The sequence below is a fragment of the Bos mutus genome, chromosome 24 (genome assembly GCF_027580195.1).
Source record: "Bos mutus isolate GX-2022 chromosome 24, NWIPB_WYAK_1.1, whole genome shotgun sequence".
In the NCBI taxonomy this organism is placed as follows: domain Eukaryota; kingdom Metazoa; phylum Chordata; class Mammalia; order Artiodactyla; family Bovidae; genus Bos; species Bos mutus.
In genome coordinates, this window is record NC_091640.1 from 49,287,050 (window position 1) to 49,312,772 (window position 25,723).

The 25,723-nt window shown below is 44.3% G+C and overlaps 1 protein-coding gene across 4 annotated transcripts in view; it reads left to right on the top strand.

The window, feature by feature from the left end:
• LIPG (lipase G, endothelial type) overlaps positions 1–25,723 on the top strand; it is a 70,612-nt gene that overhangs the window by 14,850 nt on the left and 30,039 nt on the right. For 3 of the 4 annotated variants that reach the window (XM_070361472.1, XM_070361470.1, XM_070361471.1), the window contains exons 5-9: positions 1,504–1,725; positions 9,462–9,704; positions 10,592–10,712; positions 11,640–11,858; positions 15,480–15,584. In XM_070361472.1, the coding sequence (XP_070217573.1) occupies positions 1,504–1,725; positions 9,462–9,704; positions 10,592–10,712; positions 11,640–11,858; positions 15,480–15,584 (910 nt within the window). Of the gene's footprint in view, positions 1–1,503; positions 1,726–9,461; positions 9,705–10,591; positions 10,713–11,639; positions 11,859–15,479; positions 15,585–17,773; positions 20,188–25,723 lie in introns of those variants that run through there. The other variant, XM_005886710.3, reaches the window with a different exon arrangement.

The window sequence follows — 25,723 nt, forward strand, 5'->3', positions numbered from 1 at the left end:
CCAGACATGGCCAAATGTTGCCAGGGGTCCCCTTGGGAGCAAAACCCCTCCCAGTTGAGCACCATTGTTCTAGACTAAACAAACCTTTCCCAATGGCACACAATCTTTTCTTCGCTTTCTCTAGGTCCTCTCTCTCTCTCTCTGTGTATGGGGCAAACAAAGAACCTTCTAGGCTGGGATGAATTCAGCTCCCATAATTACTTGGTAATAGTAGCTAGTGTTTACACTGACAAGCACTTACTCTCTTAATATCGCACATGAACTATGTGAATTAAGACATTCAGATTTCATTTTCTAGATAGTACTGAAGCATGGGAGAAGTTTTTTCCCAAAATCTGGTCCACAGACCACTTAGTTTTAGGATCACCTGGGGAATAAGCCTTTCTTTCTGGTTCCACACCAGACCTACCAATCAGAATCTCTTGGAGGTCAGGGAATCTGCATTTTATGCTTTGCAAATTCTATTTTAGAATGGGTTTTATACTCATGTGCATATGTGCTAAGTCACCTCAATCATGTCTGACTCTTTGCAACCCTACAGACTGTGGCCCGCCAGGCTCCTCTGTCGTCGGCACTCTCCAGGCAAGAATACTGGAGTGGGTTGCTGTGCCCTCCTCCAGGAGATCTTCCCAACCCAGGGATTGAACCCATGTCTCTTACATCTCCTGCATTGGCATAGCACCACCTGGGAAACCCTTTATAGTCATGTAGTTCCCAGATATTATAAAAGATGGTGAAATTGTCTCTGTTGTTGCCACTATCTTCATGGTTACCTGCCCTACTCTCTCTCCCAACACACATACACACAGGAAATCTGGGACTTGTGTGTCCTTCCAGAGTTTTTCATAGTTACACAGTGGAACCTGAACTTGTAAGAAGCTCCCCACGGATATTTGTGCTGTTTTAAATGTGAGAACCAGGACTCTCTGCAGTGTTGCCTGTTTGATACAGAAGGGTTGCAGGCAAAGGGTTTTCTGCTTGCGCCTGCAGAAGAGAGGAATTCTGGAAGCCTGCAGATGCTCAGTATTTCTGGTGTACCGACTCTTGCCGTTCCACTCCTGGGCCTGACTCATAACTAACAGAAGAGGAAGAGGAAGCCCAGATGCAGATGGCTCAGTCTGGGGAGACTGAGTCTTCCCTCTCGAAGATACAGGTCGCTCGGTTATTCTGTCAAACTTTGGCTAAGATCAAGGCTGTGGAAGGCTCCCAGTGGCAGAGTAAATGGGAGGAATGGCTTAGTTTCAGCCAGCCCAAGTTCTTTCTAGAACTGCTTCGGTTCCGACAGTCTGTGGTTCCTTGGATCCACATGTCGGTTGAACCTCATGACCAGTTTATTGAGTCAGGTGGAGTCTTGAGAAGAAAGCCAGCATTCCTATACAGCAGGCACCACGCCGTGCAGGCTTCCCACGGTGCGGATGTCTTCATTCTGCGCTTGCAGACTCAGCTGTCCGCTGGGTCTCAGTGCCCCTGACACGCCCGTCTTGGCCCCCCCTTCTGCTGTAGGCTTGGATCCTGCGGGGCCCTTGTTTGAAGGGGCGGACGTCCACAGGAGGCTGTCTCCTGACGACGCAGACTTCGTGGATGTCCTGCACACCTACACGCGCTCCTTTGGCTTGAGCATCGGCATTCAGATGCCCGTGGGTCACATCGACATCTACCCCAACGGGGGTGACTTCCAGCCGGGCTGTGGACTCAACGATGTCTTGGGGTCGATTGCATATGGAAGTGAGTTCCTTAGTTTTTCTTTTGACTCAATTATTGCATCTCCTCCTGAATCAGCCTGAGCTATTATTGTTCCCAACAATATTCATTTCGTTATTCCCACTTCTCCCCACAGTGGCCCCTCAACACTGTTTATCCTATAGTTCATCATCCTGCAACAGTCTTCCCGTGGTCTCTGGTCTGCTGTCTTATGCTTTGAGGTCATAGTTATTATTGTTATTCTTTTGATAACAGAAGGAATACATTTTTGTTGGGGAAAAAAATCAAGCATTATAGAATTGCCTAAAGCAAGAAGTAAAAATACCCCCTCATTTCCCACACCCACTCTTATTTTTATTCTCCAGAGGTAGCCAATATAGATATTTTGTGTGTATCCTTCCAGGCCTTTTGCTTTGAAGATTTATTTGTGTGTGTGTGTGTGTGTGTGTGTGCGCGCGCGCGTGTGGTACTTTTCAAGATCACATTGTCCTGCAGCTTTGCCTTTTCAGTCCTAATATACATTGTGGATGTTCTTAGACATCAGAGTACATAGATCTATTTACCTTTTTCCTTTTTAAAGGTCGTGTAATATTCTTTAGCATGGATGCACCATAATTTAATTTTTTGTAACATTTTAAAGAAGTAAAATTGGAACTGACTACTGGCTGGATCTGTCTCCCTCCTTTTCATTCCCCCCTTTTATCCCTCTGGCCACCTCTGTCTTCTTCCTCCCTCTTCTCTTCTCTGTATAACTCCGTGAACATCTCTGAGTGGTCCAGTTGTGGAGTGCACATAAGGAAGTGACTACTGGCTACCCCACTCTCTCCACTATTGATTCCACCTCATCTCATTTGGGTCACCTCTAACTCCCTCCTCCCTCTTCTCTTCTCCATATAAACGCTGTGAACCTCTCTGAGTGACCCTCACAGTAGAGAAATTTTTCATCTTTAACATAGATGTTTTATCAATGGTGCTGTATAGAAGGAGAAGTTTTGAAACTACTGTAAAAATAAGACCGATAACTGGAAGCAGGAGGCTTAAGTCCAAACCCTGACTCCAGGGAACTCCTGACTCCAAGGAACATTAATTGACAGGAGCTCATCAAACGCCTCCATACCAACACTGAAACCAAGCACCACACAAGGGCCAACAAGTTCCAGGGCAAGACATACCAAGCAAATTCTCCAGCAACAAAGGAGCACAGCCCTGAGCTTCAAGATACAAGCTGCCCAAAGTCATCCCCAAACCATAGACATCTCATAACTCATTACTGGACATTTCATTGCACTCCAGAGAGAAGAAATACAGCTCCACCCACCAGAACACCAACACAAGCTTCCCTAACCAGGAAACCTTGACAAGCCACCTGTACAAACCCACACACAGCGAGGAAAAGCCACAATAAAGAGAACTCCACAAACTGCCAGAATATAGAAAGGACACCCCAAAATCAGCAATTTAAACAAGATGAAGAGACAGAGGAATACCCAGCAGATAAAGGAACAGGATAAATGCCCACCAAGCCAAACAAAAGAGGAAGAGATAGGGAATCTACCTGATAAAGAATTCCAAATAATGATAGTGAAATTGATCCAAAATCTTGAAATTAAAATGGAATCACAGCCTGGAGACAAGGATTGAGAAGATGCAAGAAAGGTTTAACAAGGACCTAGAAGAAATAAAAAAGAGTCAATATATAATGAATAATGCAATAAATGAAATTAAAAACACTCTGGAGGCAACAAATAGTAGAATAACAGAGGCAGAAGATAGGATTAGTGAATTAGAAGATAGAATGGTAGAAATAAATGAATCAGAGAGGATAAAAGAAAAACGAATTAAAATAAATGAGGACAATCTCAGAGACCTCCAGGACAATATTAAATGCTACAACATTCGAATCATAGGGGTTCCAGAAGAAGAAGACAAAAAGAAAGACCATGAGAAAATACTTGAGGAGATAATAGTTGAAAACTTCCCTAAAATGGGGAAGGAAATAATCACCCAAGTCCAAGAAACCCAGAGAGTCCCAAACAGGATAAACCCAAGGCGAAACACCCCAAGACACATATTAATCAAATTAACAAAGATCAAACACAAAGAACAAATATTAAAAGCAGCAAGGGAAAAACAACAAATAACACACAAGGGAATTCCCATAAGGATAACAGCTGATCTTTCAATAGAAACTCTCCAAGCAAGGAGGGAATGGCAAGACATACTTAAAATGATGAAAGAAAATAACCGACAGCCCAGATTATTATACCCAGCAAGGATTTCATTCAAGTATGAAGGAGAAATCAAAAGCTTTTCAGACAAGCAAAAGCTGAGAGAATTCTGCACCACCAAAACAGCTCTCCAACAAATACTAAAGGATATTCTCTAGACAGGAAACACAAAAATGGTGTATAAGTTCTAACCCAAAACAATAAAGTAAATGGCAACGGGATCATACTTATCAGTAATTACCTTAAACGTAAATGGGTTGAATGCCCCAACCAAAAGACAAAGACTGGCTGAATGGATACAAAAACAAGACCCCTACATATGTTGTCTACAAGAGACCCACCTCAAAACAGGGGACACATACAGACTGAAAGTGAAGGGCTGGAAAAAGATTTTCCATGCAAATAGGGACCAAAAGAAAGCAGGAGTAGCAATACTCATATCAGATAAAATAGACTTTAAAACAAAGGCTGTGAAAAGAGACAAAGAAGGTCACTACATAATGATCAAAGGATCAATCCAAGAAGAAGATATAACAATTATAAATATATATGCACCCAACACGGAGCACCATAGTATGTAAGACAAATGCTAACAAGTATGAAAGGAGAAATTAACAATAACACAATAATAGTGGGAGACTTTAATACCCCACTCACACCTATGGATAGATAAACTAAACAGAAAATTAACAAGGAAACACAAACTTTAAATGATACAATAGACCAGTTAGACCTAATTGATATCTATAGGACATTTCATCCCAAAACAGTGAATTTCACCTTTTTCTCAAGCGCACATGGAACCTTCTCCAGGATAGATCACATCCTGGGCCATAAAGCTAGCCTTGGTAAATTCAAAAAAATAGAAATCATTCCAAGCATCTTTTCTGACCATAATGCAGTAAGATTAGATCTCAATTACAGGAGAAAAACGATTAAAAATTCCAACATATGGAGGCTGAACAACACGCTGCTGAATAACCAACAAATCACAGAAGAAATCAAAAAAGAAATCAAAATTTGCATAGAAACAAATGAAAATGAAAACACAACAACCCAAAACCTGTGGGACACGGTAAAAGCAGTCCTAAGGGGAAAGTTCATAGCAATACAGGCACACCTCAAGAAACAAGAAAAAAGTCAAATAAATAACCTAACTCTACACCTAAAGCAACTAGAAAATGAAGAAATGAAGAACCCCAGGGTTAGTAGAAGGAAAGAAATCTTAAAAATTAGGGCAGAAATAAATGCAAAAGAAACAAAAGAGACCATAGCAAAAATCAACAAAGCCAAAAGCTGGTTCTTTGAAAGGATAAATAAAATTGACAGACCATTAGCCAGACTCATCAAGAAACAAAGGGAGAAAAATCAAATCAATAAAATTAGAAATGAAAATGAAGAGATCACAACAGACAACACAGAAATACAAAGGATCATAAGAGACTACTATCACCAATTATATGCCAATAAAATGGACAACGTGGAAGAAATGGACAAATTCTTAGAAAAGTACAACTTTCCAAAACTGGAACAGGTAGAAATAGAAAATCTTAACAGACCCATCACAAGCACGGAAATTGAAACTGTAATCAAAAATCTTCCAGCAAACAAAAGCCCAGGTCCAGACGGCTTCACAGCTGAATTCTACCAAAAATTTAGAGAAGAGCTAACACCTATCCTGCTCAAACTCTTCCAGAAAATTGCAGAGGAAGGTAAACTTCCAAACTCATTCTATGAGGCCACCATCACCCTAATACCAAAACCTGACAAAGATCCCACAAAAAAAGAAAACTACAGGCCAATATCACTGATGAACATAGATGCAAAAATCCTTAACAAAATTCTAGCAATCAGAATCCAACAATACATTAAAAAGATCATACACCATGACCAAGTGGGCTTTATCCCAGGGATGCAAGGATTCTTCAATATCCACAAATCAATCAATATAATACACCACATTAACAAATTGAAAAATAAAAACCATATGATTATCTCAATAGATGCAGAGAAAGCCTTTGACAAAATTCAACACCCATTTATGATAAAAACTCTCCAGAAAGCAGGAATAGAAGGAACATACCTCAACATAATAAAAGCTATATATGACAAACCCACAGCAAACATTATCCTCAATGGTGAAAAATTGAAAGCATTTCCTCTAAAGTCAGGAACAAGACAAGGTGCCCCTCTCACCATTACTATTCAACATAGTTTTGGAAGTTTTTTGGCCACAGCAATCAGAGCAGAAAAAGAAATAAAAGGAATCCAAATTGGAAAAGAAGAAGTAAAACTCTCACTATTTGCAGATGACATGATCCTCTACATAGAAAACCCTAAAGACTCCACCAGAAAATTACTAGAACTAATCAATGACTATAGTAAAGTTGCAGGATATAAAATCAACACACAGAAATCCCTTGCATTCCTATACATTAATAATGAGAAAACAGAAAGAGAAATTAAGGAAACAATTCCATTCACCATTGCAACGGAAAGAATAAAATACTTAGGAATATATCTACCTAAAGAAACTAAAGACCTATATATAGAAAACTATAAAACACTGGTGAAAGAAATCAAAGAGGACACTAATAGATGGAGAAATATACCATGTTCATGGATTGGAAGAATCAATATAGTGAAAATGACTATACTACCCAAAGCAATTTACAGATTCAATGCAATCCCTATCAAGCTACCAACGGTATTCTTCACAGAGCTAGAACAAATAATTTCACAATTTGTATGGAAATACAAAAAACCTCAAATAGCCAAAGCGATCTTGAGAAAGAAGAATGGAACTGGAGGAATCAACCTACCTGACTTCAGGCTCTACTACAAAGCCACAGTTATCAAGACAGTATGGTACTGGCACAAAGACAGAAATATAATCAATGGAACAAAATAGAAAGCCCAGAGATAAATCCACGCACATATGGACACCTTATCTTTGAGAAAGGAGGCTAGAATATACAATGGATTAAAGACAATCTCTTTAACAAGTGGTGCTGGGAAAACTGGTCAACCACTTGTAAAAGAATGAAACTAGAACACTTTCTAACACCATACACAAAAATAAACTCAAAATGGATTAAAGATCTCAATGTAAGACCAGAAACTATAAAACTCCTAGAGGAGAACATAGGCAAAACACTCTCTGACATACATCACAGCAGGATCCTCTATGACCCACCTCCCAGAATATTGGAAATAAAAGCAAAAATAAACAAATGGGACCTAATTAACCTTAAAAGCTTCTGCACATCAAAGGAAACTATCAGCAAGGTGAAAAGACAGCCTTCAGAATGGGAGAAAATAATAGCAAATGAAGCAACTGACAAACAACTAATCTCAAAAATATACAAGCAACTCCTACAGCTCAACTCCAGAAAAATAAATGACCCAATCAAAAAATGGGCCAAAGAACTAAATAGACATTTCTCCAAAGAAGACATACAGAGGGCTAACAAACACATGAAAAGATGCTCAACATCACTCATTATCAGAGAAATGCAAATCAAAACCACTATGAGGTACCATTTCACACCAGTCAGAATGGCTGCGATCCAAAAGTCTACAAATAATAAATGTTGGAGAGGGTGTGAGAAAAGGGGACCCTCTTACACTGTTGGTGGGAATGCAAACTAGTACAGCCACTATGGAGAACAGTGTGAGATTCCTTAAAAACTGGAAATAGAACTGCCTTATGATCCAGCAATCCCACTGCTGGGCATACACACTGAGGAAACCAGAAGGGAAAGAGACACGTGTGCCCCAATGTTCATCACAGCACTGTTTATAATAGCCAGGACATGGAAGCAACCTAGATGTCCATCAGCAGATGAATGGATAAGAAAGCTGTGGTACATATACACAATGGAGTATTACTCAGCCATTAAAAAGAATACATTTGAATCAGTTCTAATGAGGTGGATGAAACTGGAGCCTATTATACAGAGTGAAGTAAGCCAGAAGGAAAAGCACCAAGACAGTATACTAATGCATATATATGGAATTTAGAAAGATGATAACAATAACCCTGTGTACGAGACAGCAAAAGAGACACTGATGTATGGAACAGTGTTATGGACTCTGTGGGAGAGAGAGAGGGTGGGAAGATTTGGGAGAATGGCATTGAAACATGTAAAATATCATGTATGAAATGAGATGCCAGTCCAGGTTCAATGCACGATACTGGATGCTTGGGGCTAGTGCACTGGGACGACCCAGAGGGATGGTATAGGGAGGGAGGAGGGAGGAGGGTTCAGGATGGGGAGCACATGTATACCTGTGATGGATTCATTTTGATATTTGGCAAAACTAATACAATTATGTAAAGTTTAAAAATAAAATAAAAAAAAAAAAAAAAGTAAAATCAAGACACTTCCTCACTCACTAACAAGTCTGTCTTCCTGAATGCCTAAGCGTATTCCCAGCAGTCTTGGGCAAAACTGAATTTGCTGCTGAAACTGATGGGCTGGGTTTCTCATTTGCTCACTGCCTTGCATCCTCAGTCTTTTAGGATTTCTAAGTCTTGACCCCAGTTGGCTCTCTCTACTCTGATGCTCTGCTCTTTGTATGCCCTACTCTGTCACTCAGTCTTAGGTTGCCCTCTCCCAAGGTGTTATGTAACATCCAAGGGGTCCTGCGGGGCTTGGGAGTTTATGCAAGGGGAGTGCAGCCCTGCCTCAAGTGATCAGATGATGGCATTTTTTAAGTCTGGTGATGTTAATGAGGAAGGAAAGGGGAAGCGTTGCTGAATGTTTCTGAAGGTCCCAGGATTTACTAGAACTATTGGCTTTAGACTCTGGTTGCAAGAAATAATAATTACTCTGGGTCAGAAAAATTCAAATTATGCTCCTAACTTTGCAACCAATTGTCTCTGTGACCCTGAGCAAATGACTTCAGCTTTAAGGGCCTGTGGGTCATCATCTCTAATTGAAAGAACTAGAATGAGGTTGGCAAACATTTTATTAGAGAGTCAGTTAGTAAGTATCTTCAGCTTTGCAAGCCATCAGTCTCTTTGTTTCAAAACTCTACTCTGCTGCCATAGCGTGGAAGTAGCCAGAGACAACAGGCAAATGAATGAGTGTGGCTGTGTTCCAATAAGACTTTACTAAAAATGGACCAGCCTGCAAGGTATAGTTTGCTGATCCCTGGACTAGATGACGTTTAGCATCAGATCCATTTCCAGTATTTTGTGACCACACAACTCCGTCAGGACTTAGTGACTCCTCCTGCACAACTGATCTCTATCACCCTGTTTAGTGCTTGTCCTGCGTACTCCCTTGCTCTTTATTGCTTTGTGTGTATTGGTGCGGTCTTCTTACCTGGAGGGCAAGCAGTTCAGTGGCAGGACTAGCCTTCAGTTCTAAACAGAGCACAGCACGTGTTAAGAATGACACAAACAAGCATATGAATCGTGACATGAAAAATAGTGATAACTGATGCGTGAGCCCTTACTGATGGAGCAGGCAAATCACCGAGGAGCAGCTCTGTCCTGACGGTCTCCGTCTCCTTCTCTCCCAGCCATTGCAGAGGTGCTGAAATGTGAGCATGAGCGGGCAGTACATCTTTTTGTCGACTCCCTGGTGAATCAGGACAAGCCGAGCTTTGCGTTCCAGTGCACAGACTCCAACCGCTTCAAAAAGGGAATCTGTCTCAGTTGCAGGAAGAACCGTTGTAATAGCATCGGCTACAATGCCAAGAAAACAAGGAACAAGAGGAACAGCAAAATGTACCTAAAAACCCGGGCGGGCATGCCTTTCAGAGGTAACCTTCATCCCTGCCCACCTTGCCCTGAAAAAGGACCTTTTCCTACTTCCAAATACCATGCTGTATAACAGGCACATCCCTGCAGTTTGATCACATCATTGCAAACCAGATTATATTGTGCATGCCCTAGGAAAGTTAAATATTTGAAAGTAAATGATGGGGGCTTCTTTGGTGTTGTGAATTATCACTCTATGATCGCAATATCAATAACTTAAAAATTCTATCTTGCATTTAGCTTTTCATATTTGTTTTCTCATTTGATTATCAAAATGATCAGAGACAGGCCCAACAGGGAATTGAAATGATATCTTACATTTTTATAACATGTTATAAAACCAGAAGTTTTGTGGGTATTATATTACATATAAGGAAATTGAAGTTCAAGAGTTAATACCTTGTTCCTTTATTCAAGGTCACATAGCTCAAAGGTATCGAGGTCAGAGTCCCCTAAAGTTCTCCCAAACTCCAAGTTCAGGTCTCCTTCTTCCTCTTATTAAAATTTTTAATTGGAGAGATAATTGTTTTACCATATGCGTCAGTGAATCAGCTATAAGTATATATATATATATATATATATATATATATATACTTATATACTTGAGTATCCTATTCAAGGCAGGATATACTTATATATCTCCCTCTTGAGCCTCCCTACCCCCCTCCATCCCACCCCTCCAGGTCATCACAGAAGGCTCCTTCTTCTATACTGCAGTGACCTCTTAGGCCACTGGAGAGAATGAAGTCAGAGGGAGGTTAGAGGTTGGGCTGGACCAAAAGGATGTCAGTCCCTAAAAACTCACTGTGGTGGGTGACTCACTTTGGGTCAGGGTGTCCTAAGATGACAAGTGAGGCTCACAAATGTCTTTGTTCTGCTATCTCTGCAGTTTACCATTATCAGATGAAAATCCATGTCTTCAGCTACAAAAACATGGGAGAAATGGAGCCCACCTTTTATGTCACCCTTTATGGCACCAACGCAGACTCCCAGGTTCTGTCTTTGGAAATGTAAGTCATGGGTTTTCTTTGCTGGGTGCAAGACAAAGAATAAGCCGGAGAGAGTGCGCAGGGGCATGTGAGCACTTGCAGGGGAGCGAGTCTGCGTGCCGGGGAGGTGCTGGGTGGTTTGTCCCTCCTGTTTCACACTCTCCCCGGAGCCCTGAGCTCACAACATTTCTGGGAGGGAAGCTCCTGGGATGAATCAGCAGCGTGAGAATCTGCTGGATCAGCTGGGCAGAAACTGCTGTTTCATTCAGACAACACCTGATTCCCGAGGCTTTAGGAAATTTGGAACCTGAAACATGTCATCCGTGGCCCGTTTCCCATTATCTGTGGGAGGGGCACATGGAAATCAGTGTGGACCGGTTGAGCACTTGTAAGGTGCAAAGTGCCCTGCTGAGTAATGCTGGGATTGCCAAGGAATGCAATCAGGGTGCTTGCTCTCAAGGCCGGGGGCTGAGCGGGGGGTCCAGACTTGTGTGCACACACTCATGCACACAGATGGGGAGAGGCAGGCTCCCCTAGGTGCTGAGCGAGAGGGACAGACAGGAGGGGCTGGGAGTTCCAGAGGCGGGGAGATGGATGCCCATGGGCTGAGGGGATGAGATGTCACTGAATGGGGATGTGACTTCTTTTCTGTTCTTTCCTGATCCTGTCCCCTCACAAGGAAGTCGCCTACATGGTGAGATGCTCAGGTTCCCAAGCACTGGATAGGAAGCTGGGGTGCTGTGCGTGGTGTTAGCTCTCTGCTCACGTGCGGCACAGCTGAGCTTCCATGCTGGTCCTGCTGCTGGGACATGGAGGGTGTGGCAAGAGGGGCCTCTTGCGCATTTCTCTCCCATCCGTGAGGGGCAAGGGCTGTCATGTGTCACCTCGCACGGTGCCGCAGTCTCCAGGCAGCAGGGGATGGAGACCAGCTTTCCTCTCCCTTCACAGGGTGGAGCAGATCGGGCTGAATGCCACCAACACCTTCCTGGTCTACACCGAGGAGGACTTGGGAGACCTCCTAAAGATCAAACTCACGTGGGAGGGCAAGTCTCAGTCCTGGTACAACCTGTGGAAGGAGCTTCGCAGCTACCTGACTCAGTCCCGCGGCTCCAAGCAGGAGCTGCATATCAGACGCATCCGGGTCAAGTCTGGGGAAACCCAGCGGAGGTAAGTTCCTCATGACCCTCTTCCTGTCCCGTGTCCGTGGTCAGCAGAGGGCGTGTGCCTCTGCAAATCCTTTCCTTGGCTCAGTGAGTGTGTGAAGGGTGTGCTAAGCCGCTTCAGTCGTGTCTGACTCTTTGTGACCCTATGGGCTGTAGCCTACCAGGTTCCTCTGTTCATGGCATTCTCTGGGCAAGAATACTGGAGGGGGTTGTCATCTCCTCCTGCAAGCATGCACCTTCCATCTTTTCCTATCCAAAGCACGTGGGCAAAACCACAAATGCTTTGCAAGGAAGACTGAATCCCAGATCAATTTGTGCAGCTTGTGCCCTGGTCACAGGCCCTGGGCTGAGAGGGGTGGGCAAGTGGAGGCTGGAACCCAGCCCTTGTTCCATTTGCCAATTCCTGTGCTGGCCTGGGGGAAGGGGGCTTCTCCTGGACAGGGCGCTTTAGGAGAGCTGCCTTGTTTTGTTTTAATATTGGTTAATATGCCCTAGTACGAGTTCAATTACTTTTTTCTGGCTGCACGAGGTAGCATGTGGGATCTTAGTTCGCCAACCAGGGGTCAAACCCGTGCCCCTTGCAGTGGAAGCACAGATTCTTAATCACTGGCCTAGGAGTGCTGTTTGTTAATCTGTTTGCTCCGGGGTCTATACAAACAGAAGTTGCATGAGATCTGTGGGGGTCCTAGCTTCCCTGACATCCTATCTTCAGAGCATTATACCCCTCCTTGGGAAGCTCTGGCTCCAGGACGTGGGTGGGGCCCTAACATCAAGGAACAGAGATTCCTCTGTGCTATGGCAACTGGCAGTTTCCACATGTCTGTTAACCAAGCCTAACATGAGAAATCAATGCCTAAATCAGCCTCTGAAATGTGCCTTGACTCTCTGAGCAGCTTCTGGCTAAGTGGGAGCCAGGAAACCTGGAGGACATTTGTCAAGAGAGGAGAGTTTCCTTGGCCAGATGCTTCAGCCAGCCCCTGGGAGGTCACTGCCAGCCTTGGGTCGATGGGAAGCAGGCTCCACTCTCTGTACCTCTCCATTACAGTTCTTCAAGTGTCTCGTTTTCATCTGTCACCTACATTGCCTCTTGGCCATGCAGGGGTGGAGGCTTGGGTCACTCACCTGAGTGATTCTGGTCTAGAGACCTGGGCACTGGGGTGTGATAGGGGTGGGTGCCCACTGAGGGGAACTATTAGCACAAAGGCTGTGGTCTAGATAATCGTGTGTCTTTCTCTGTCTCTTGATGCTTGAAAGTGCAGCCTGTGCCGACGTGTGGCAGCTGAAAGGTGATCATTTTTTATTTTTGGTACTTTCTTTTTTGGCCACATTGCACAGCATGCGGGATGTTAGTTCCCCAACCAAGGATCGAACCTGTGCCCCATGTAGTAGAAACATGGAGTCTTAACCCCTGGACCATCAGGGAAGTCCTGAAAGATGGAAGCAAATCTAATAAACCACCGAGCCTTAACAAATGTGAACCATTTTCCATATTGGTTTCAGATATGAGATTTTAAAAAGTAAAACATTACAGGTGAATCAGAAGCCCCTCTGCTGCCTGACTCCTGCCCTTTCAAACCAACTGTACTAATCTTCCAACATTAACACGTGTTAGCGTTTCCCTCTTCATGATGTTTATACTTTCACTACTTCTATCCATGCGCAACCTGTAGAACTGTTTTGGTTGCCTCTGAAGTTTACATGAGTGGATATTCCTTTCAAAGTTGCTTTTCTCCATTCAACATAGTTTATGAAATTTATACAACACATATCGATCCCATCTATTCATGTTTAGGCTTCCCAGGAGGCTCGGTGGTAAAGAATCTGCCTGCCGAGGCAGGAGCTGCAGGAGACACGGGTTTGATCCCTGGGTTGGGAAGATCCCCTGGAGAAGGAAAGGGTAACCCATTCCGGTATTCTTGCCTAACAAATCTCATGGACAGAGGAGCCTGGCAGGCTACAGTCCATGGGGTCGCCAAGAGTCAAACATGACTGAGGGACTGAGCGTCATTCATGTTTAACTCCTGTATGCAAGCCATCACTGAACAAACAGTGGTTTCACCATTGTTCTGCTGAATATTTACTTGTTGTTACTTTCTTGCAGTCATAAGTAGTGCTGAGAAGACCATCCTGGGATATTTTCCTTGTGCACATGTGTCAGGGCTTCCTGTGCTTAGTTAGTCATGTCTGACTCTGCGGCCCCAGGGACTCTAGCCCTCCAGGCTCCTCTGTCCATGGGGATTCTTCAGGCAAGAATACCGGAATGGGTTACCCTTTCCTTCTCCAGGGGATCTTCCCAACCCAGGGATCAAACCCATGTCTCCTGCAGCTCCTGCCTTGGCGTGGGTAGCCTTTCTCTTCTCCAGGGGATCATCCCAACCCAGGGATCAAACCCAGGTCTCCCGCATTGCAGGGAGATTCTTAACTGTCTAAGCCACCAGGGAAGCCCAAGAATACTGGAGAGGGTAGCCTATCCTTCCTCCAGGGGATCTTCCTGGCTCAGGAATCAAACCTGGGTCTCCTGCATTGTAGGCAGATTCTTTACAAGCTGAGCTACCTGGGAAGCCCATGGGCTTCTTGGGGGCATGTTAAATCACTGGGTTATAGTATATGTATTTACCAACTGGACTGGATATTAATCCCTTTCCAAAGTCCTTGGACTAATTTTTCATCTCAGTCAATGAGTAAAAGTTCTCTTTTTCCCCCTCCTTTGGTGGATATTCTTGCCATTCCTTTGGGTGTGACTTGGTTACTTACTGCTGTTTTCATTTGTATTTTCTGATTGAGTGTAATGGGTATTTATGGGCTGTTTGGGTTTCCTGGTAAAAGTTTGGAAGAGTGTTCAGAATGTGACTTTTGTCCTACTGGTAAGCATCATGGTCAGATTTACAGGCCATGGGGTCACACTGACCACACATCACCAAGGCTGATGGGCTGGAAGTTGGGCTGTACGTTACAGCTGAAATAGTTTTAAGACTACTGATTCTTCCTGTGATCTTTGTTGTATACTTCCTGAATCTTTTCTATTGACTCACAGCTGAGTTCCAGTTATGCTTGTCAGTGGGTATTTCTGGACACCATGCTGGAGGGACCTTGAGTTCCTTCACTCAAGGAGTTTATAGTCCCCTACAGATACAGGAATCCACAGCTATTCAAGGCATGATATAATGTGTTAAATGAGATAACACCTTTGCTATTAACTCTGTGCCATAGGAAGTAATGACAGTAACAAAAATGACATTTGTACAAGGATATGCCAATTCATTAAACTGGGAAGTCAACAGAGGGTTAGCTTAGTAAGGTCTCAAGCAGTCAGGGAGGCTTCAGAGAGGCTATGCCTTGGAAGTCAGGTGGCCATTTGGACAGACAGAGGGAAGAAGGTGGAAGGGGTGTGATTAAAGGCTGCATGAGCCGAATCATGGGAGACATCAAAGTGAGACCCTTTTGGTGTGCTTATAGCAGTGGTGGGGAGTTCTGAAGGGTCTTGAGTCAGGATGCGCGAGATGAAAACTTCTCTTTTCTTCTTACTCCATCTGCCTTGGATCCAGAAAGCACCGTATGGCTGACGCACAGCTGTGTCCCTACCCTTGGAGTTTTGGCTACATCAGTGGTTTCTTTTTCCTTCTAGATTGACTTTTTGTGCAGAAGATCTTGAGAACACCCTTATATCGCCTGGCCAAGAGCTCTGGTTTCACAAGTGTCTGGATGGCTGGAGAATGAAAAATCAAACCAGGTAAGCAGGATGTGCTCAGCGGTTCATGCAGTGCCTGTTGATGGGCCCCCCAGGCTGGATGTACATCTGGGCAGTTGGGACATAGAAGCCAACAAAAGCAGATGATGTCCCTTCCTTTATGAGGCCGACCTTCTGCTGGAAGGACATATATGAATCAGTGTGACAGGATGTTGGATGCTGTGAATGTCCCTTTGCCTCTTGTTCTGCTTCACCCTGTGGGTGTCACAGCCGTGGTCCTGCTGGAATGAGGTCTTTCAGTGACTAAGTCCCCAAGCTTGGTACCCATGATCCCATCTTAGATTGAATTTCTGTGTAGTGACCGGGGCTGTGGGAAGTTCCAGGGCTCCTGGTTGCCTTCTAGGCACCAGGGTGGAGTGGGGAGTTAGGCGGAGTAAGGGAGAAGCACAAGGCTTGCTCCCCTTTTAAGATTTTCTGGGACCCAAGTTGGTGTGAGTGGATTTAAGTAGGCAACTCTCCCCCTTTCTCTTTTCTGGCCGTGAGGCATATGGGATCTTAGTTTCCCAACCAGGGATCAAGCCTGTGACCCCTGCATTGGAAGCATGGAGTTCTAACCACTGGACCACCAGGAAAGTCCAACTTTCTCCCTTTCTGAGAAGCAGGAATGTTCAATGTGCACATCGCTGAATCAGACAAAGGGGTCATCTTGCTTCGGTGTCCCTCTTGCCCCGTGCTGGAGTCTCATCATTTCAGAATTGAGGAAGGCTGATCCTGTGGTATGAAGCAGTGGGTCCATCAGAAGGGGCCTCAGTCACATACCCTCTGAGCCTAAATGCCTGCTGAGCAGGAGGGAGACCCACCCCCCAGGTCCCAACCTCTGGTCCAGTCAGAGGTACCAAATAACAAGGCTACCCAGCATGTAGATGCGCCCACCCTGCGTTTGTGCTTCCATACAGCATCTCATTTACTTTGATCAAGTCCACGATGCTGGTGCTGTTAACCTTGTGGACAGCTGGGGGACCTGAGACTCAGGGAGGTTAGGTCACTCTTTTCAGGTCCCTCAGTTGGTGACAACAGAGTGAGGATTTGAAGCAGTTGATTTACTCGAAAGCCTGTGTTCTTTCTTGAGCGTGGAGGTTCCACTTGCTCAGATGAGTCACCTCGCCTCGATCTGGGTATCAATTATCAAGCAGCTGCACCCATGCTGGGTTCCCTCTGTGATTAGCTGTCTGCCAGCCCTGAGGGTTGAGCTACAGCCTGGCTGTTCTGTCTTCTGTTCAGAAGCATCAACGTGACCATACACTTGGAGATCACAGGACTTGTGGCATCCTGAAAACTGCTCATTTAATTAAGAGACTCAGTTTAGAGTAGGCTTACAAGATTTTCTGCTATGATAATAATTTTAATTCTTCATGTCTGTATTTAAATTTATACCTTTCCAAGTGCTTCCACACATTTTGATTTCACTGATTCTTGGAACAGCCATGTAAATTGCACACCCGGGAAGGACTGCTATTCTGACATACTTTTTTTCCCACTCCAGAACTTCCTAACAGTTGAGAATGCCATAATTCTCTTAAAATATCTCTTTGAGAAAACAAGTTGTCCTTTCCTTTGCCCTCAAAGGAATAGAAAACAACAGGATCCCCAGTAATAAATTAGCGCCAGGAAGTGGTGACATCTCTGAACTTGTGTTACACCTTCAGTAGTCTCTCTCCAGCTACGAAAGCTGTTCATCTGTTCACAGAAAAGGAGACTGAGGCTCCGAGAGGCTCCATCGTGCGTTAGTGTAGCTGAGATTTAGAACCAAGATCTCTTGACTCTGTCCACTTCCTGTCATATTGCAGGCTCTCCTGTGTTTTTAGAGCAAAGCAAAGAGGACTTGATGGTTTTCCCTGCGGTTGCGTGCGTGTTGTGTGTGTGTGTGTGTGCACGCGCGTGCATATACGTGCATGCTGAAGGTGATTATTCTGCTAAATATGCAGGTGTCAGCACTGAGGTGTAGGGAGTCAGGAACCCAGAGTGGGCCCTGATGTGGTGTTTCTCAAGTTGATTCTGTGGCTTTTTGGGGGAGGGGGAGGAAAGAGCACTCAGAACTCTCTCCATTTGTTCTGAAAGGGAAGAAGGTAAAACAGGCAGAGAGGAGTGGAATAAAGCTTGGTCTTGTGGTAAGCAGAGGTGCATAGCTGCGAAGCCAACTAACAACTCCGCCCCCACATGGTTCCTTTCAGTCCAACCGTGGAGCATCTCTGAGGGTGCCTGCAGGGCCCCCCACCCACCCGACTTCCAAGCCCGTGGAGGGACGTTACAGTGGAGGAGCCACCTGATGGGAGGACCTGGCTTGACCCTGTCCCTGGAGCACTGGGAGGAGCCTGCTCGCGGGGCGGCTCTGTGCCTCCCGCGAAGGCTGGGACTTCTCGCCGGAGGGGAGCGCGCACCGCCGTGCCTGCCGGCCTTGCTGCTGCTCTAGCACTGCTCTCCCTCCAGGTCCGCGAGCAAAGGGCTGCCGCCCGACCTCTGCGCCCACCAGGCTGGTTTCTCAGTGACTGCATGAGCCTGTGCTTCACCTGACAAGGGTCACGGGCTCTGAGCGCCTCTGTGTGGAAGGCTGTCCGCTGCCTGGCCTCACCTGACTTGAGTGAGAAGTCTTTCTGCTGGGAGCTGGCTGATGTCAGGACCTGGGACCTTGTTCACCCAGGGAGGGGAGAGTAGGTCTGGGAGGTGCAGAAACTCTCACTCTTGTGGTTCAGTGGGTAACTGGTAATATGTCCCAGTTATATTTTATTCCGTCCTGCTCCCCAACTTCCTCTCTAAAGCACGTATCATTGGCTTTCTTATTTTTTCCATTGCTCATTTTTGATTGGACAAATACTTGCTAAGCACTGACAGTTAGCAAGTGGCAGTAGGCACCTTAGTAAATTTCTGCAGACCCTCTCCTCATTTGAAGCCTGACGGGTTTGGGATGTCTAGACTTGCTCCCAGTTTAGATGATCCAGGACTATGCACGAGGGGCACTGAGGGGCTATAGGATGTAAGAGTTGGATGTAAGACCCTGAGGCTTCAAGTGGTTTCTACCTATTTCTTCGTAGTTGACATGCATCCTCCTTCAGAGTGACATCTTTGATCACCAGCAGTGTCATACGTCCTGGGGACAGAATGGTGACCAATTGCTGGATATGATTGGCAAAATCTCTTCTGTGTAGGAAGATGGGAGGGGATTACACATGTCTGTTCATATGGAAACCAGCACACAGCAGATGCCAAGATGTAATTAATGCCATCCTTGTTCCTTCTTGAATTATCTTGTTCAAATACCAGTGCCCTTTCTGTGCTGAACTTCTTCGAAAAGCCCCTACTTCTAGATCTTGGTTTGAATGAATATACATGATATCTGAGGAATCCTTTTGTAATTTTCAAAAGATTTGAACATGCATCACTTATTTAGAGACTCATAACAGAAGGTGAGCAGGGTAGCCACTATTATCTCTATGTTACAAAACCAAGGCTTAGTGAGGTTCAGCCATGGGCCTAGAATTATATATCAGGTTGGTAGTGGAGCCAGGTGAGGACCCAGACTTCCTGGAGCCAAAGCCCATGGTATGCACATCTCTACAACTTCACCAGTTCTCCTACAGCCATTTCCCACCAACATGCCCTAGACGTGACAAACAAGGAAGGTTTTTCAGAGCCATCCATGAAACCCTAAACCCTTTTATTAATATAGAACTGGGAGGACAACTGTGCTAAGGGGTTAGGATTCTTATGGATGAATATTATTTGGAAGGAGTTGTGATGGCAGGTGGGGTTGGGGGAAGAGCTATTTTCTCTGTACTTAGGTTTTTAAGCGTTAGTGTTAGCTGTTCAGTCATGTCCGACTCTTTGTGACCCCACGGACTGTAGCCTGCCAGGCTCCTCTGTCCACGGGATTCTCCAGGCAAGAATACTGGAGTGAGTTGCCATGCCCTTCTCCAGGGGATCTTCCCAACCCAGGGACTGAACCTGGATCTTCTGCATTGCAGGTGGACTCATTGCTGTCTTAGCCACCAGGGTCAGGAAGATCCCTGGAGAAGGGAATAGCTACCCATTCCAGTATTCTTGCCTGGAGAATTCCATGGACAGAAGAGTCTGTAGGGCTACAGTCCATGGAATCACAAAGAGCTGGACATGACTGAGGGATGAACACTAGGTTTTTAAAGGACATTGTTTTCATCTGTCTTGTGCCAAAGTTGTATCAATGTTCAATGCCGAACTTCTGAAGACATAACCAGTCAAAGACCTCAGTTCAAAGTATTTTCTCAATCCAGTCGTGTGCTTTTCCTGTTGCTTCTGTGACTGATTTCTAGACAAAGTAAAGTTAGTGTTATGACTGTGCATCCTGATCACTTTCTGCTCCTGCATTTGTAATGGAAGCCTTGGGAATGGAATCCTCAGTGGGTCTTGTATTTATACATTTGGCTAGAAGCCTTATTTGTATATAATGATGCTTTTTTAAATGCTTAGAATGCTATTTATTTCTCAAGTGTATATAATGTATAAAAACAAATGTATGGTTAGTTTTTACTTTATGATTAACCATTTTCAAGATTAAAAATTTTACTAGTAAAATAATAAAAATCTACAAAATTCTTCGTGGTCTAGCATCTCGGGTCTTAAAATCTGAAAGAATTATGGCTGCTTAAGCCTAGGGTTTAACAAAAAAGTTACTTTAATGTAAGATATGTTCTCTGTTTGAATCTAATTGTTGGTAAGAAGTGGACAGCAGCTCCTTTCACTGAGGAACAAGAAGAGAAGTTACTTGAATCACAGTAGGAAGTCCAGGTGGTTCAGTGGTAAAGAGTCCACCTGGCAATGCAGGAGACACAAGAGAGGTAGGTTTGTTCCCTGGGTTGGGAAGGTCCCCTGGAGGAAGAAATGGCAACCCACTCCAGTATTCTTGCCTGGAAAATTCCATGGACAGAGGAGCCTGGAGGGCTGCAGTCCGTGGGGTCACGAAGAGTCAGAAATGACTGAGCATGCACGCACAGACGCACAGACAGAAAGTCCTGCAGGTGCATGTTGGGAAGAACGGGGCAGAGCTTGGGGAGTGTTGGTGAGGACGCAGGTTTGATCTCAGGAGATCTAGCTAACAGTGACTTAAACCAGATAGAAGATGAATCCTGTATTATGTTAAAGTCCCCAGGTGGTACTGAGGTTGTGTTCCCTAAAGCCAGGCTCTTAGTTTTTGCTGTGACATTCATAGGATGTTCTCCCCACCACACAGTCCAAAGTGTCCCCCGTTAGGTCCACTTCTAATCCCTGGGAAGTCAGAAAGGGAAGACATATTCCCTTTTAGTAGCATCATTGAGGAGTTGCCCACATTCTTTGGCCAGAAAACAGTCAGATCACACCAGAAGCTAGGAAATACTGTCCTCTTCTTTTCTAAAGATTTATTTACTTGGCTGTGCCAGGTACTAGTTGCTGCACATGGGATTTTCAGTCCTCATTGTGGTGTGAAGCTTTTTCAGTTGTGGCAGGAGAACTCTAAGTTGCAGCATGTCGGATCTAGTTCCCTGACCAAGGGTCGAACCTGACTCCCCTGCGTTAGGAGCACGGGATCTTAGTCACCGGACCACCAGAGAAGTCCCAGGAGAATAATGTTTTTATTCAGGGTGCCTGGGGGCCTAGCTGAAAATGCAATTACTATTTAAAAAATGGAAATGGATATTGCCAACTGTGCGCTGGGAATTCATTTTTATTCCCTTTAAGTCATCCTTCAAATTATTCCATCTTATTGTCAATTTTTAGTCAACTAGACCTGATTTATCACTATGAAGTTGATGGAGTACATACATTTGACTTTATTTCTAGTCTTAAATGTTAAAACATTTAAAATGAGAAGACTCCTCCCTGCAAGGAGTCTTTGTGGTGGTGGGAGGTGTCTGTTCTTCATTCCCCCCCAAGACATTCTGAAATACTAGTCCCTAATCATGAATGCAGGGGAGGGATTGGCTCAGAGAGTAAGAAGTATGTTCTTAGCCTCGTTCAGGGAACAGAAGAAAGGGCTGAAACCTTCTTTCTGACCAACAAAAGGAACTTTTTGAAATTGCCCAAAGGTAGAGGTGTAGCCTGGGTATCTCCCTTGCGCCTTGTCTGACTTGGGGGTTCAGTGCTGCCCCTCTACAAATTGGAGTCAGGGGACTCTCACGGGGCTTTCTTTGACTCTACATATGGAAGCCCCGAACTCCTGGGAAAGATGGATGTCAAGCAGGTACTAGAATAGCCCTTGTTACCAAATGTGGTTTTCTTAGCTTCCGCCTCTGTTTTCAGAGGTACCCTGGGCCCTTGGCCATGTTAGTTCTAGGAGGGCTGAGATTTTTATCTGGCTAGTTTACTGTTGCCGTCCTAGATCCTAGAATAGTGTCTAGAACATTTAAGGTGTTCAGTAGGTATCTATATAATGAATAAAATTAGGTACGAGAAATCAGCTGTTTAAACAGGCAGTAGGGGAACTGGGGAAAGACCAATCAATCTGGAGTCAGAAATACGGGCATGCCACTCAGGATTATGTGAGCGCTAGGCTAAACACAATCTTTCTGAACTTCCATTTACTCTTCAGAGACAAAGAGATAATACCTTTAGGGTTGTTGTGATTATTAAATATATACAGTAAAAAGTTTTCTGTGTTTTGCAAACATTTGAATTGGGAAAGGACAAAGACAGAAAGAAAATTCTTTTTTATGTAAATGTGGAAATTTATATATGATAAAGGGGCTCCATTAATCATTGGTCAGGGAATGGATGGTTCCCAGGATACATGATGCCTGGGAAAGTAGACTCAACTAAAGGAGAAACATAAGAGTAGATCCCTATCTCACATCATTTGCAAAGATTAATTCCATTTGGATGAAATCTATAAATAGAAGAAGGGACTGGTGGTCCAGTGGCTAAGACTCAGCACTCCCAGTGCAGGGGGCCCAGGTTCGATCCCTGGTCAGCGAACTAGATCCCCACATGGCACAGCTGAAGAGCCACCATGTGCACCTAAGACCCAGCACAGCCAAATACATAAATAAATATTTTACAAAAACACAAAAGAAAGGTATGCTAATAGATGCTAAGAAAAATCAATTTGAAATTGGGGTAAAACCTGAGGAAAATTTTTTAAAATGTCACAATTGGGACTATAAGAAATAAATATTTTGAGTAGATCAACAAATATTAAAGAAATTGAAAAGCTAATAAAAGATTACCTCACATACTCAAAAAACTCCCTAGTCATAGAGGTTTTCCTGGGAAGCTCTGAGGTCATTCGGGTGGACCCTGATTCAAATGACTAGTGTCCTTATAAGACATCAAGGATGCTTGCACACAGAGAAAAGACCATGTAAGGAAAGAGACCGAGAGTAGGAGAGGCATCGCCAAACCTGCCAACACCTTGGTCTTAGACTTTCAGGCTCCAGAATTGTGAGAAAATAAATTGTTTAAGCAACCACCTAGAATCTCAATGTCAATGTCAATGGCCTAGAATGATTTTAGGCATGAGCAGAGCCGTTTCCAACTTGCTGTGCAAACTGTTTCAATGTTTGTTTTTTTTTTTTCCCCTCAAGGCAAGTTTCTTAGAAATGTTGTCAGATTTGCAGGGCAAGTCAGGTCATGCAGAGGCTGAATGCAAGTGTCATAGTTGCTGGAGAGAAATGAGGGGGTCCTGGAAGGGGTTGGGAGTGAGGCCCCCCTCCCCACCTCCAGCAGTAGGTGGCAGGGGGTGAGACAAAGCACACAGTCTGGTCAAATCTGCCTTGTCTAAAAGAAGAGAGTCGTTATTAAAAGAGCAATATAAATTGTGCTATATTGCACAATGCTATAAGGGTTATAATGGAGAAGGAAATGGCAACCCACTTCAATATTCTTGCCTGGAGAATCCCATGGGCCGAGGAGCCTGGTGGGCTACAGCCCACAGGGTTGCAAGAGTCGGACAGAACTTAGGGACTAAACAACAACAACAAGGGAATGAGCGCTTCCTTGGTGACTCAGTGGTGAAGACTCCGCCTGCCACTGCGGGAGATGCATCCCACTTGGGTTTGATTCTTGGGTCGGGAAGATCCCCTGGAGGAGGACATGGCAACCCACTCCAGTTTTCTTGTCTGGAAAATCCCATGGACAGAGCAGTCTGGTTGGCTATACACTCCATGGGGTTGCAAAGAGTCAAATGTGAATGAGCATGAATATGAGCATAAAGTTTATACTTCTAGGCAGTCTGTAATTTATGAATAAACATTCATTTTTAAATCGAATGTTGAGAATGTTCAAGCTTTCCTCCATAGAAACAGTGCTAGAAACTATAGCTGTATTCCCAGTGTTGCTAGACCACAGGCCCCGTCGAGCTGAAACAAGATGGTAATGGGACGCACTTGGGTTCTGAGTCAGGGTGCCGGAAGGAGGGGGAAAAGAAGACCAGCTCTTTCAAGGTCGACCCTAGTTCAAGTATTGAACTACATAAAGTTTGTTAGGAAGTTCAAATGGGAGCTGACTGTAGCTCAGTCGGTAAAGAATCTCCTGCAGTGCAGGAGATCTGGCTTTGATTCCTGGGTCAGGAAGATCCCCTGGAGGAGGAAATGGCAACCCACTCCAGTATTCTTGCCTGGAGAATCCCGTGGAAAGAGGAGCCTGGCAGGCTACAGTCCATGGGATTGCAAGAGTCGGACATGACTTAGCGACTAAACCAATCACCACCAAAGTTTGTCAGACTCTGACGTTTCTTTTTTATGTCTCTTACTTTCTTCACTGTAAATTGTGACAGTATTTTTCTTGTTGCAATAAAGTTTAATGATCACTTTCTATTTTTTCTTTCATTTTATTTATTTTTTAAAACTTTATTTTTAATTGGAGGATAACTGCTTTACAATATTGTGCTGATTTCTGCCACGCATCAATGTAAATCAGCTGTAGGTATACATATGTCCCTCCCTTGGAACCTACCCCGTATCTTCACCACCCTCCTACCCCAACCCTCTGCTCTAGGTTGTCACAGAACACTGGATAATGATCGCATTTTAAATGACTGAAATTTCCATGTAATGGGTGGACCATCTTCTTTTATTCAGCATTTTATTGCGGCTGAGATTCACATTCCTTTTCTGCTCTCTTTCTCCCTCCGCTGTCTCCTGTTACAAGTTCTCTGGTTGCTCCAAGTGCTTCCCCTCCCATATCCCTCAGACATTCCATTTTCCAAACTGCCTTGACTTTCTACTTCTCTAGGATCTGGTTTATTCAGAATAGCTGACATCCTCAAGGGCTTCATGGGAAGCTTTGAACTGAACTCAGTCCTGCTCATGTGTATCAATGGCTAATAGACCTCTAACCAGTACAGAACTATTGCCATTGTTAAAAAAAAAAAAAAGATGCTTGTTAGTTCAAATTAATCTTTACATTGAAGCAGCTGAGCGCATCAAAAGGAAAGTTTCCTGTTAGCGTAGGAAAACATTGAGTCAAGGTGCTCACCTTACAGATAGGCTAGCCCTTGGGAATCTTTTCTCTAACCACCCCTCTAAAACACTGCTGGGTTTCCACAGCTGATTTCGTTCCTCCGCTCCTGATCCTGTAGATGCTCTGAGCACCAGTATTTCTTTTCTGTCCCCATCCTTCCCAGTGGTTTCCACGGTGGCAGGAGGTGCCTGGAGAGAAGAAATGTGTCAAAGTTGTCTTTTCTAACTGTGGGTTTATCTAGAAATTGGGAATAGCCTCTCCTTAAAAAGAAGCTTACTAAGAAAATAAAAGGAATGATAGTAAAACAAATATAAACGAGGGTTCAAGTCATTTGTTTTCCTAATATCTGTGGTTAGTGATACCGTGCAAACTTGACTTTCCCTACATCATATCAGTGCATCTTTGTGCTGTGGTGGGAAAGGGCCGCTGGAAGAGTCTGGAATCGAGGACAGGTCTAAGCAGGCAGGGCTTCGGTCCGACAAGGAGCAGAGTTATCTGGACCAGCATTAATTATCTCAGCCTAAAGGAATTCACATTTAACTTTGTTTATACTTTCCCGGGAGATGTGTGATCCTAGTCAGATGCCACATAGGAACTTAAAAGCGTTGAGGCCGGGAGCAGAGGGTGGGATAATCTCCCTGGAATGGAGAAGCTAAGAGTGCACTTAAAAGCAAGCATGTCTTTGCTTCTGCCCTGGTCATTCTCCCGGGACAACTTCA